This window comes from Taudactylus pleione, unplaced genomic scaffold (assembly GCF_031769625.1).
Source record: "Taudactylus pleione unplaced genomic scaffold, aTauple2 ptg000016l, whole genome shotgun sequence".
Taxonomy (NCBI): domain Eukaryota; kingdom Metazoa; phylum Chordata; class Amphibia; order Anura; family Myobatrachidae; genus Taudactylus; species Taudactylus pleione.
The window spans coordinates 36,678,147-36,691,190 of NW_028284418.1; the positions used below are offsets into that span (position 1 = coordinate 36,678,147).

The 13,044-nt window shown below is 47.9% G+C and overlaps 1 protein-coding gene across 2 annotated transcripts in view; it reads right to left on the reverse strand.

The window, feature by feature from the left end:
• HIF1AN (hypoxia inducible factor 1 subunit alpha inhibitor) overlaps nucleotides 1-13,044 on the reverse strand; it is a 52,719-nt gene that overhangs the window by 22,341 nt on the left and 17,334 nt on the right. For both annotated transcript variants that reach the window (XM_088475641.1, XM_088475640.1), the window contains exon 2: nucleotides 8,385-8,635. In XM_088475641.1, the coding sequence (XP_088331767.1) occupies nucleotides 8,385-8,635 (251 nt within the window). The remainder of the gene's footprint in view (nucleotides 1-8,384; nucleotides 8,636-13,044) is intronic.

A 13,044-nucleotide genomic window follows, 5' to 3' on the forward strand; every position in this document is an offset into this window, starting at 1 on the left:
ACAACCCCAAAAAAAGAAAAAAAAAAAACAAGGCAGAAAGGAGAATTTTACTGAACGTGAGGACCATTTTTTACAAAACGCAGAACGGCTGCTGCAGAAACCCCCAGATGCAATAGATTATTTCACAGCTCATGTGAGCAGCACATTGAGAAATCTGGATACAGATATCCAAAGAAATTTTTTTTAAGGTTAAACTACGACCTCGAGTCGCTGTATGAGCAAAAATATCTCAAATTCTACATACATTGCAGATCCAATGCTATTTTCCCCTGCCCCAAATAGGTATGTCCGCCCCCCCGTGCCCAGTTAGATATTACTCCCCCACCAAGCACCCCAAGCACCAGCACCACCTTGTATAATATTCTGCTGGATGCAGCAGATGAGTCGCCCCAATATACAGAGATGTAAATTTTTTCTTGCTTTTAATATCACCAAATTTTATGAATTCTAATAGGTGCTTGCTGCATGGGATAGGGTGCGATGACGCCATTTGTACAAGGTCACTACGCACATGGCACAAGTACACATTGCTGGAAGCCGGGGCCACAATGTGTACTTGTGCCATATGTGTTTTGGCCTGTTCAAACTGGCCTCTGACCCACCCTATCAAATACAGCCGGCTACCTATTGGGATTCATAAAATTTGGTGATAATGTTCTTTTGTAAAGTTGTTATAAAATATGAGATATGGTAAGAACTTACCCTTGTTATCTCTATTTCTACGAAGTCCATAGGGTTCCACAGGATACCTTGGGTATAGGTGTGACGTCAGTCGCAGGGCACCAAAGAGTTAAGCTTTCAGCCTCCCAGGATGCACTAGGTCCCCCTCCTATACCCCGCCCCCGGGCCAAGGCACCTCAGTTAGTTACCAAGCCATAGGCCGGAGGAGGAGAAGGAAGAGAGAGAACAAAGATCTGGACACATACAAGAATCACATTCTCACCAGAGGGAGACGGAAAACTGGTGACCAGAGCAAAGCCCATCTGCAGCACAGGTGCGACAGGGCGGGAGTCCTGTGGAACCCTATGGACTTCGTAGAAATAGAGATAACAAGGGTAAGTTCTTACCATATCTCATATTTTCTACTTCAGGGTCCATAGGGTATCCACAGGATACCTTGGGGATGTCCCAAAGCAGTATCCTTTAAGGGTGGGGACGCTCCTGTGCAGAAAGGAGAATCCGCTGCCCGAAGGAAGCATCCTGAGAGGCGAAGGTGTCAAACCTGTAATACCTCACGAAGGTATGGACAGAAGACCACGTAGCAGCCTTGCAGATCTGAACTGCCGAGGCACCACGTCGAGCTGCCCACGAAGGACCCACAGACCTAGTGGAATGAGCCTTCAGAGAAGGAGGGACCGGTAGGCCTTCATGAAGATAAGCTTCAGAAATAGCCATACGGATCCAGGCTGCCAAAGTTTGCTTTGAAGCAGGCCAACCCTTTTTACGGAAGCCATAGAGGACAAACAAAGCGTCCGACTTCCTAAACGAAGAAGTGCGGTCAACATAAGTCCTTAAGGCCCGCACAACATCCAAAGAGGCCTCACCCACGGAAAGACCCGGTGAGTTAAAGGCCGGAACAACTATTTCCTCGTTAACATGAAACTGGGAAACAACTTTGGGAAGAAACTCGGGCCGAGTGCGGAGCACTGCCCTGTTCCCATAAAAAACCAAGAAAGGGGGTCTACAAGAAAGAGCCCCTAACTCAGAAACACGTCTGGCCGAAGCAATGGCCAGAAGGAAAACAGTCTTAGCTGTTAGCCATTTAAGATCCACTGAGCCCAGTGGTTCAAACGGCGGTCCTTGGAGAGCCCTCAGGACCACAGCCAAATCCCAAGGCGCCACAGGTGGAACAAAGGGCGGCTGAATGCGGAGAACACCCTGCATAAAGGTGCGCACATCCGGGATTGTAGCAATCCTACGGTGAAACCAGACAGATAGGGCCGAAACCTGTACCTTCAAAGAAGCAAGGCGAAGCCCATGATCTAGTCCCGCTTGCAGGAAGGCGAGAATCCGAGACAGACGAAACTCCCGCGGTGCATAACCTCTCGGTCGACACCACTGGAAGAACGTATGCCACACGCGATGGTATATCCTTGCGGAAGACGGTTTCCGAGCTCGTAACATGGTACGCACCACAGAGCTGGAAAACCCCCGGGACCTCAGCATGGCCGTCTCAACAGCCACGCCGTCAAAGACAGCCGAGTCAGGTCCGGGTGAAGGCAAGGACCCTGAGACAGAAGGTCCGGTCGTAGCGGCAACCGCAGAGGACTGTCCACGGACAGACCCTGAAGGTCTGAGAACCAGTGCCGTCTGGGCCACGCGGGAGCTATCAACAGGAGCGTCCCTCCTTCCTGTTTGAATTTCCGGATTACCCGTGGAAGAAGGGAGACCGGAGGGAACAGGTATGCGAACCGGAACGTCCACCGGACGGACAGAGCATCCACCAGAGACGCCCCTTCGTCTCTTGTGCGAGACCCGTACACCGGCAACTTGTTGTTGTGCCGGGGCGCCATGAGGTCGATTTCTGGAAGACCCCACCTGTCCACCAGTAGTTGAAAAACGTCCGGGTGCAGGGACCATTCCCCCGGATGAACGTCCTGGCGACTTAGAAAGTCCGCCTCCCAATTTAGCACTCCCGGGATGAAGACCGCTGATATGGCCGGAAGATTGCGCTCCGCCCAAACCAGGATCCGAGAGACCTCTACGAGAGCCGCCCGACTGCGAGTTCCTCCTTGCCTGTTTATGTAGGCCACGGTGGTAGCGTTGTCCGACTGGACCTGCACCGGGCGACCCTGGAGAAACCGCTGTGCCTGCTGGAGAGCATTGAAGACCGCACGGAGTTCCAAGATATTTATTGGAAGCTCCGCTTCTGTCGGCGTCCACCTGCCCTGGAACAAGTGTGGACCCGAAACTGCTCCCCAGCCCCGAAGACTGGCGTCCGTTGTCAACAGGACCCAATTTGGAACCCAGAACGGACGTCCCTTGTTGAGGTGGGTCGTCTGTAACCACCACGCAAGGGACAGGCGAACCCCCTGGGTGAGCACAATCGTCTGGGACTTCAGAGACTGAGTCCGCCCGTTCCACTTGGACAGGATCAGGTGCTGCAGAGGTCTGGAGTGAAACTGGGCGTATTCCACCATGTCGAACACCGACACCATGGAGCCCAGTAACCTCATCACCGAGTGTAAGGACACCCGGCGGCTGTGCAGGCAACTGCGCACCCTTGACTGTAAAGCAGAGATCTTGTCCTCCGTCACGAAGATCCTTTGCTGTCCCGAGTCCAATAAGGCTCCAAGATGCAGAATCCTCCGAGACGGGATTAGAGTGGACTTCTGCCAGTTGATTAGCCAGCCGTGCCGTTGCAGCAGTGCAATGGTCAGGTCCAAGTGGCGCCACCAATAACAGGTCGTCCAAATACGGCAACATGCGGACTCCCTGCAGCCGCAGAGAAGCCGCCATGACCGCCATCACCTTGGTGAAAACACGTGGTGCTGTTGCCAGGCCAAAAGGTAACGCCCGAAACTGGAAGTGGTCGCTGCGGATTGCAAACCTGAGGAACTGTTGATGGCGCAAAAGAATAGGGACATGCAGGTAAGCGTCCTGTATGTCCAATGACACCAAGTAGTCCCCAGGTTCCAGCGCCAGAATGATGGACCGTAGGGTCTCCATCCGAAACTTCGGGACCCGCAAAGACTTGTTGAGTGCTTTGAGGTTGAGAATCGGACGATATGACCCATTGGGTTTCTGTACCAAAAATAGATTTGAATAGAAACCCTGGCCCCTCTGGGAGAATGGAACAGCCACTATAACTCCAGCCTGGAGCATAGTGTGCAATACCTTCCGCAGCTCCGTAGCCTTGTTCCGGTCTGATGGGAGACCCGTGGTGAAGAAGCGAGCCGGGGGTCTGTGCCGGAAGGAGAGGGCGTATCCGTGGGAAACCACCTCCAGAACCCAAGTGTCTGTCGTAGTGGTCGACCAACACTGGGCGAACTGTAGCAGGCGGCCTCCCACCCTGGGATCCCCCAAAGGGAGGCCCGGACCGTCAGGCCGCAGGCTTGTCATCTGGCTTGGGGGCCGGACGTCTGGTACTCCATGCCTGCTTCCGGGGCTTGACCGATTTCTTAGGGCCAGCCTGTCGAGGAAACGACTGTGGTTTGGGCCTGCCCTGGGCCCTAGATGACCGAAAGGACGATGGTCCCGAACCAGAAGGAGCAGCGGCCGACGGGAGACAAGCAGATTTGGCTGCCGCCAGCGTGGCCACAATCTTATCCAGATCCGGACCGAAGAGAACTTCTCCGGTAAACGGCAACGCTTCCAGACCTTTCTTGGAATCTGCGTCCGCCTTCCAGGATCGCAGCCACAAGGTGCGACGAGCAGCCACCGCTGCTGAAGAAATTCTAGACACCAGAGTACTAATGTCTAGAGCCGCCTCGTTGATGTAGGTGGCCGAATCACGAAGATTGCCAATCAACTCCGCCTGTTCGGCCGGACAGTCGGATTCAAAAGAAGCCTCTAATGAATCCGCCCAGCGTTCCATCGCTCTGGCAACCCAGCAAATGGCCATAGCCGGCCGTGCTGCCCCCCCCTGCAAGGGAATAAGCGGACTTCAGGCAGATTTCTACCTTGCGGTCCGTAGCATCCTTAAGGGAGGACATGGATGGCATCGGCAATGTGGCACTACGGACAAGACGGGTCACGTGAGAATCCACCTGTGGAGGGGATTCCCACTTAGCAAAATAATTATCCGCGAACGGATAAGCCACCGCCAGGCGTCTCTGTGGCTGGTATCTTTTGCCAGGTTGTTTCCACGCCTCCTCTAAATGGTCCACCAACTGACCCGAAAGAGGAAAGACTGTGGCATCGCCCTTCACATCTTTGAAAAAGGCATACTTAGATTTACCCGCTGGGGGAACTTCGTCCTCAATCACCAAGGCTGTGCGGACCGCCCGAATAAGTCCAGGAATATATACTTTGGACTTAGCATCAGCGTCCTTAGTATGGAGAGGTTCCTGATCGTAAGGATCCAGAATCTCCCCATCATCAGACGTCCCTTCGTCATCCTCATAAGGAGCGGACAGAGACGCCACCGGCCTTTTATGAGGCCGCATCACAGACTCCCCTTGCAACACATCCGACAAGTGCTGTACAGAACTCGTCAGGGAGTTAACCCACGCTGGCTCCTGAGAACCCGGGAGCGGGGAAATAGGGAGACTGTGGGGTACCACCAATTGTCGTGGGAACCCCTGCATGGGTGACGACACCACAGACTGCTGGGACAAACCCATCGGAGTAAACGCGGGCTGCGGAGCTAACTGGCCCACTAAAGCTGTTAACGCCTGAGCGAAACAAGCCCAGGGCGGCTCCTGTACCGGTGCTGTAACCGTAATAGGCCGCGCCATGGACAAACACTGCCGGCAAAGGCCCTCCGCGCTACCCTCCCCCTCCGCTAACGGTACTTTGCACGTGGTACACTGTAGCCGGAGGGGAAAATCACTTTCAGACATGATGGCACCACGTATGTGACCTCTCTCACCAATTAAGTATTAAATAGGCGAGAGACCACCCTGCAGCACCGCACCGCAAGGGCTTTAGCAGAAGAACAGGGACAGTAATAAAGCTGACAGTTTAGAGAAGAAAAGTTACAGGCAGCGCTAGCACAGTCACATACAATGCAGAGAAATAACAATTCCTGCACTAACAGCGCTGATCACTCAACTACACAGACACAGGGCCTGGTAGGACACAGCGCTGCATACACAGACCTGAGCCACAGCGGAGGAGAGGTATGCGGGGGGACCCAGACCACGATGCTTCCGTCCAGCGCTTCCAGCAGCGTTCACCATGCGTTCTGGAGAAGATGGCCGCCGAGGAGCAGAGAGGAGGCTGGCCTGGGGGAGGAGCGCTGCCACAGGACCAGTCGGCAGCATGCAGAGAGGGCTGTGTGCAGCGGGGGAGGCGCCGGCTGTGAGACAGGGAAGGCGCGCTCCCCTGGCATGCATTTAACCCCTGGGACGCCGCAGCGCTACCGCTCTGCTGCGGTCCGCTGTCCCAGGGGATAGTGGAAGCGCAGGTTGGTCGCCTGGCTCCACGCTGCAGCCAGTCCCCAGGGAGCCCCCTGCCTGGGGACTTAGGACCATGTGATCAGCGGGGACCCACCGCGGGACCCCGCTGCTTACCTCTGTCCCCCTTTAATCCGGCCATGGTCCGGAGCATCTGGGGTCACCGCTAGCAGTGACCCCAGACGCCCACCAGCATCCCCGGATCAGTACCGGCGTTCTGGTACCGGCGGGGTGTAGGGAAGACAGCATGGACGTCAGGACTGACAGTCCATGCTGTTCATCCAGATGTGCAGCCACAGCTGCATGAAGAAAAAGCTTCAGGGGCTCTTCTAGCCCCCACTCCAACAGGTGCACCCGACTCCGGCCGGGCACCAAACTAAACTGAGGTGCCTTGGCCCGGGGGCGGGGTATAGGAGGGGGACCTAGTGCATCCTGGGAGGCTGAAAGCTTAACTCTTTGGTGCCCTGCGACTGACGTCACACCTATACCCAAGGTATCCTGTGGATACCCTATGGACCCTGAAGTAGAAACAAAGTATTTTGCACACAGTTTAGTGCACACTTTCAGTTACCTGCAGGTCAGTGCACATTGTACTAAATGAAGGATATTTTTTTCTTTGTTTTAGAAAAAAAATATATATATATTTTTCTTTACACAAGAAAACAATGTGTGGTGTTGCTTTTTACTTACCTTGCAATACTGGTACTGTAGCACTTTTACGATGGCTTTACAGGTCTCCGGAATGATGACGCCCAAGGACTGAGGTGAGATGAGTGTCCCAAATTTCAGGTCTTCCAGTGACCTTCCTGTAGCCAGGTACCTTAGGGTAGCCACCAGTCTGTCTTCAGCAGGGATTGCCCTCCGCCATCTTGTGTCCTGTCTCTTGATGTGGGGGGTCACCAGATAAAGCAATTCTTGGAAGCTGACGTCATCCATGCGCAGGTAGTTTCGATAGTCGTCCGGGTTGTTCTCCTTGATCTCCATCAGCAGGGACATGTGAGAGCAGGTATCCCTTTGTAATAGGCACTCCTTGGTCCAGCATGCTCTTGTCCTTCTTCGCTGGGCCTAATCTCCCGGACCCCAGCTTCAGCGACCAACACTCTATACTGAGGGGGACGCATCAGTACAGAATTCAGGAACAGGATAGAATGCAGGTAGGTAGCACACACTTGCAGGTAGAATAAACTTTGTATAAGGCAAGCCAAATACAAAAAGCACAGTAGCAATGTAAAGGATACAGCAGGAATACACCTAGCCTCATCTAGTAGCAGAGCAGAATGTACACAGAGTTTAAAGGATTCCTGCTCTTTATACTCCCTAGATAGCCCCTTCCATTGTTATGGCTATTTAAATTTCCCACCAATAGTCAAGAGCCTGTTTTATTTTATTTTTTTCCAACTCACGATTTGTTATGGCCAATCTCACGATGCGTACGATCCGATAGATCGTGAGATCGTAAGACAGATTGGGTGTCTTTTTTCCAAAATCGTGATCACGACGGCAAGGGAGCTCCCGTGAAAGTTCATGAGGAAATTGGCCATAAAATCGTATCGTGAGCACATCGGTATATGTGTGGGCACCTTAAGTAAATATCCTTATTAAGCCTCCCTCTTCTGAAACTGGCAAAACGGCAGGTATGTTGAGGAGACCTGCCACTCAGAAATAGCGGGCAGGAAAATGTTGTATATCAGCCTCCGACACACCATGGGGCTTCTCCCAACTTTGAATGTATTTACGTCTAAGTACACAGATATAACATGCATTATTTTTAAAAAGTAATATATGTCAGTTGCATGTACATGCTAAGTCGCAACAACTGTGTGCAGATCAGCACCCCTTTTATTACACACATGCACTTATACCCATGTTTTTAACCATTTGTTTTACTTGCACAATAGGCATTCGTTACTTGGTGTCAACAAAACCTTTTATAGTACAGTAGATATAATTCCAGCTCGTGTACAAGCAAAAAGATAGCTTTCTAAAACAAGCACATAAAAAAAAAAAAAAAAAGTTTTATATTAAGCACAAGTAATATAGAAATCAGCTATCACCTTCAGAGATTACTTTTCAAATGCCAATCATAATCCGTTAGATTATATAGACCCATATACGCGTCTGGGTGCCAATGTGTATCTGTTCATAGTTATGCAAACATACTCTTACTGTAGTCGGGTTACATTAGAACACCCTTCTTTCTATGGGCATCAGTGCAAGCACCCTGCTCTCAAAATAGCATAATTCCAGGGAGGATATGGTTAAGTGAAACCTATATAATTAACAAGTACCTAATGGTGTACAACAGGTTATAGGAAGCTCGCTTACCTCTCTTCACCCTCTCTCTGCTCTATGTTTCGAAGCTTTTCTACAAACTCTGGAAACTTCATCTCTTGTCTAATGGACTTTGGCTTGAAGGTCTTAAAGTTAACTATTTTCTTCTCATCATAATAGAGAAACTTGTGGCTGTTGGCACTGTACACAGAGAAGTCCCCATTTCCAATGTTTTCCTTCAGATAATCCAAGTCCCACTTTAGAGCTGGATGCACCAAGTTTGTATCAGTCAGAACCACTGGCTCCTGTTCCAATAGGCAACACAAAACAAAGAGTTAGTCTGAGCAGCAATACAACATAATCCATTATAAATAAACTCTCAGCAAACTTTAACTCTAAACAATTTAGGGAATTATAAAAGATGACACAACAGGCATTACAGCAGGAGGTAAAGTGGAAATTGTTCATATGAGTTTACAACCAACACAAGTGTCATATCCCTCGAGATAGTGTTCTCTCCGGGGCCTTTTTGATGGGCAGGCTGGACTTCGAGTACTGCACAGAACCGCCCACACCAGAAAGAGGATCCCGGCTCCCCCATTCACCTCAGCTGGCAGAGTTCCCAGCAGAAGGCCCCCTCCACCTTGACTCCCGCCCGGCAGGGAGTTGTCAGCACACGGAGGGGGTGAGTCAATTATTTTCACCAGCGGCTGGTAGTGCCCCATTAGGGCACGAGTAGCCGCCAGCATTACAGCTCGCCCCCTACTGATTATTAATGGACTCACGATAATGTGCGCCCAAAACAAATTAATTGCAACATTGGGTTCCCATATATTACAGCGCAATAAAAAAAAATGAATCGGTCCCGGAGACTGCCGCAACAGCAAAAAATGTTTGCATCACCTGCAGCTCCCTTATAAAAGTGACTGAGCTATTCAATGGTTTTCACTTATTATAGATTTCTTCTTGCAACCTCCTGAGGTGCAAGCAGAAATCCGTGACAAGTAGGGCTTTTGGGCACTTTAACTGTCATTTTAGGTGGGAAAGGCAGCTTTACGCGGCTAACCTCCTGCATTTTTGGCGCGTTCAAAGACAATTGAAAAGCTCCAGTGACTTTAGACAGGAGCTGCGGCTGCAATGATAAAAACGGAATCCCCCCAGAATAGCTGTTACTATACAATAACGTCTAGCCTGGGGATACCAGATGCAGCGAAACCATGACCTGAACTAGGACTTACTATTTCAAATGGAAGCACTTTCCGTGACTATGTCACAGTACAATTAGATTTCTGATTTGAACAAGGCTTGCAGAAGTCCAGGAACTGACCAATGAATTTAACATGGTTCGTAGATGTTGGGAGGGGCACATGTAGGTACCAAATAAGACTTTATAAACATCTGTAGCATGGCACTCCAAGAGAGGAGACACATCTCTAAACGTCATATCCATTAAACATTCAAATACACTCATTCCAGAGTCCATCAATGCAAATACATATGTACAAAGCTTCACTAAGCAATTTTATTTCTTTGTACGTGACCTTTCCAATAAGCTAGTGCCTGGTGTTCACCTGAACATTTATACCTGAGAATAAGACCTGACAAATTAGCACACAGGACTTCACCGCTACTTACAATTTCAATCATGTAACATTTTAAAGGCAAAAGCTATCTAGAGAATACAATGGTGAGAACAACAAGCACTAAATATAGCCTACATTTTCAATTCAGCTATTTAAATACAAATTCTCCAATTGCAGTGCTAACTTCTTTAACAATGTTTTATCATTGTATTTCCATGGACTCTATTTAAAACAAAAAGTAAAGAAAAGATATATTATGGGCCTGAGTCACACTAACTAAACTTCTTTTGCAGCCGCATAGAACGATATTTATCAATGAACTTATGTACAGCTGACCATCCTGAGTCAGGCGTATCTCAGGCATCCTCTCTGAACACAAAATGGGAACCTTTGGGTGTCAGCTGGGCGGACGCATGTAAGAAAAATGTCTTGTGGGAGTGTTCCACCATAGTTTGAGTCAAGCATATGCCAAGTGGACGCCTATCCAGTCACACCTCTTGCACTAAACATGGGGTAGGCATTGGTCCCAATGAGAACGACAGCTGCTATCGTGCAAGGAAAAAGTGGGGTGGTCCGATGCTTGTGATTTGAGACATACATAGTGGCATTAGCATTCCATTCACCTTCAGATTTTAGCTGCATTAGGACCGGCATGCGAATTACTATCACCCCTATATTTCCATAGCACAACTAACAAAATGGAAGGGTCATGTACCAGGAATATGAATACTCCTGGGATCTGTGTCTAAAGACGCCTTCAATATTATAAAAAGTTGGTATTACATGAACGCACTGTACAGAGTAAAATTATAGGATTACAAATTCCACAGGAACTGTAATGGTGGAAATCCCACTATTCTGCTTACTTGGAGGAGGACCACGTAATGAAGTTTTCATTTTACTTTTGCTGAGGTTATTTCACTTTCAAAACACTGAAATTCACTTTCTTATATTCACGTTACAATGTAATGTTAAAATTAACATAAGTATCCATTGTTAAACAGACAGCCATAAATGAGCATTAAAAAGGAACATCTGTAACAAAGGTTATAAATAATGACTAAATGACTACTCTTATTACATTTTTGTGGCAACTCATACAAGACGATTGGGGCAATTCAAGGTGGCAAGCAGAAATCAGCGAAAAGTCCTGGTTTTGGGTGCCCAAATTGCTGTTTGGGCACGCTAACCAGGACTTTAAGATGGATTTGGCCATTTTATGTGTCTAAACCCAATGTATTTGGGCACGACATGAGCGAAAAAGGCATGGGTGCCCAAAAACAACTGAATAACCCCCAGACTGAGAAGACAGCTAATTTAGTGACAGTAATTATAAATAAGTATTATACAGTTCAGGTACATTCACACACAGCTTGAAGGTCGTCATATTTTTACTATGTAGCAACTGTGCTCGGACTGCTTGTGAATATAGGTTTTGAATTTTGGTTATTAAACATTAGGTTATGAAAAATATTAGCTTCTATGTAACATTCATTATATATTGAGAACACGCTTGGTAGATTGTATGGACAGAGATAAAATGCATGACTGAGTGTATAATAGAGGGCGCATGAACCTCCAATCTCTGAGTCGGGGGTGATTATTTTATACAAACAGGGCTAACCGTTTGCTAGTAACACACGAGCCACAGTAACCCTTGTTTATCTGATTTTGTTACACTCCTCATACATTAGGAAACACATGAAAAGTACTTACATTAGGACAAATATTTAATATGCATAAACATTTGCCACCAATACATGAGAAACCTGTAAAATATACAATATGAAAGCACACAAGCTTTTACCAATTTTCACAGCGCATGTGTGTGAATGAGCCCTGAAGGTTTGCTAAACATGATACACAAGTAGTGGTTCATTAACTAGTACTGAAGAATGCACTTTATCAGCTAAATCTATACTGCAATCTCAGCCTACCAGACACATGATCTCTGTCTAGTGGACATAACTACCAGGAGCGTCATCAAAGGTCTGGCTTGTTACACATTTACCACCAGCATGACTACTGAATCTCTGCAATGGATCTAAGGTCTGATTCATGCCAGGTATGTGAATTCCACTGTACTGTTTTGCAGACACTGTCCATAAAAAGAATACATAAAGGACAGTGTGTTGTTTAAAAACCTTTGCGCAGTGTACCTACCACACTATTTGGAAGCCATGCCTTTCATTTCATGTACCGAGTCCAAGAGAACATATTTTGATAGATGCTTGCAGCCAAGTTACTTAACTATTGAAACTATTTATAAGAGGAATTAAACCTGAAGCTACCCTAGACCACTAAATGGGAAGGAATAAAACTGCCACACGGAAATCTAAACATTATATAAAAAAAATACTTTATTATTAAAAACAGTCCTGAGATATGGTATTAACTGCAAAATCATTAAGTCAAGCATAGTAAAGTGTATCTACAGGGCAGAAGCAGCAGCATGGTTGGCACAATTGTTAACATTGCTGTCCTACAGTCCTGAGGTCATGAGCTAATTTCCTGGCCAAAAAATTCTGTGCAGAATTTACAGTGCCTTGCAAAAGTATTCACCCCCCTTTGCATTTTTCAAGTTTTGTTGCCTCACAACCTGGAATTAAAATGGACTGTTTGAAGGTGTGCATCATTTAATTATATAATTTAACGGCTTATTGTGGTCACATGCACATATACACCAGTCTCTGCTGTGGAACTCTGCAGCTCCTTCAGGGTTACCTTTGGTCTCTGTGCTGCCTCTCTAATTAATGCCCTCCTTGCCCGGTCTGTGAGTTTTGGTGGACGGCCCTCTCTTGTCAGGTTTGTTGTGGTACCATGTTCTTTCCATTTGATGATGATGGATTTGATGGTGCTCCGGGGGATTATCAAAGATTTGGATATTTTTTTTTTATAACCCAACACAGAATTGTACTTCTCAACAACTTTGTCCCTGACTTGTTTGGAGAGCTCCTTGGTCTTCATGGTGTGATGCCTCTTGCTTAGTGGTGTTGCATCCTCTGGGGCCTTTCAGAAAAGGTGCTGTTATACTGACAGATCATGTGACACTTAGATTTCACACAGGTGGACTTCATTTCACTAATTATGTGACTTCTGAAGGTAATTGGTTGCACCACAACTTTTGAAGG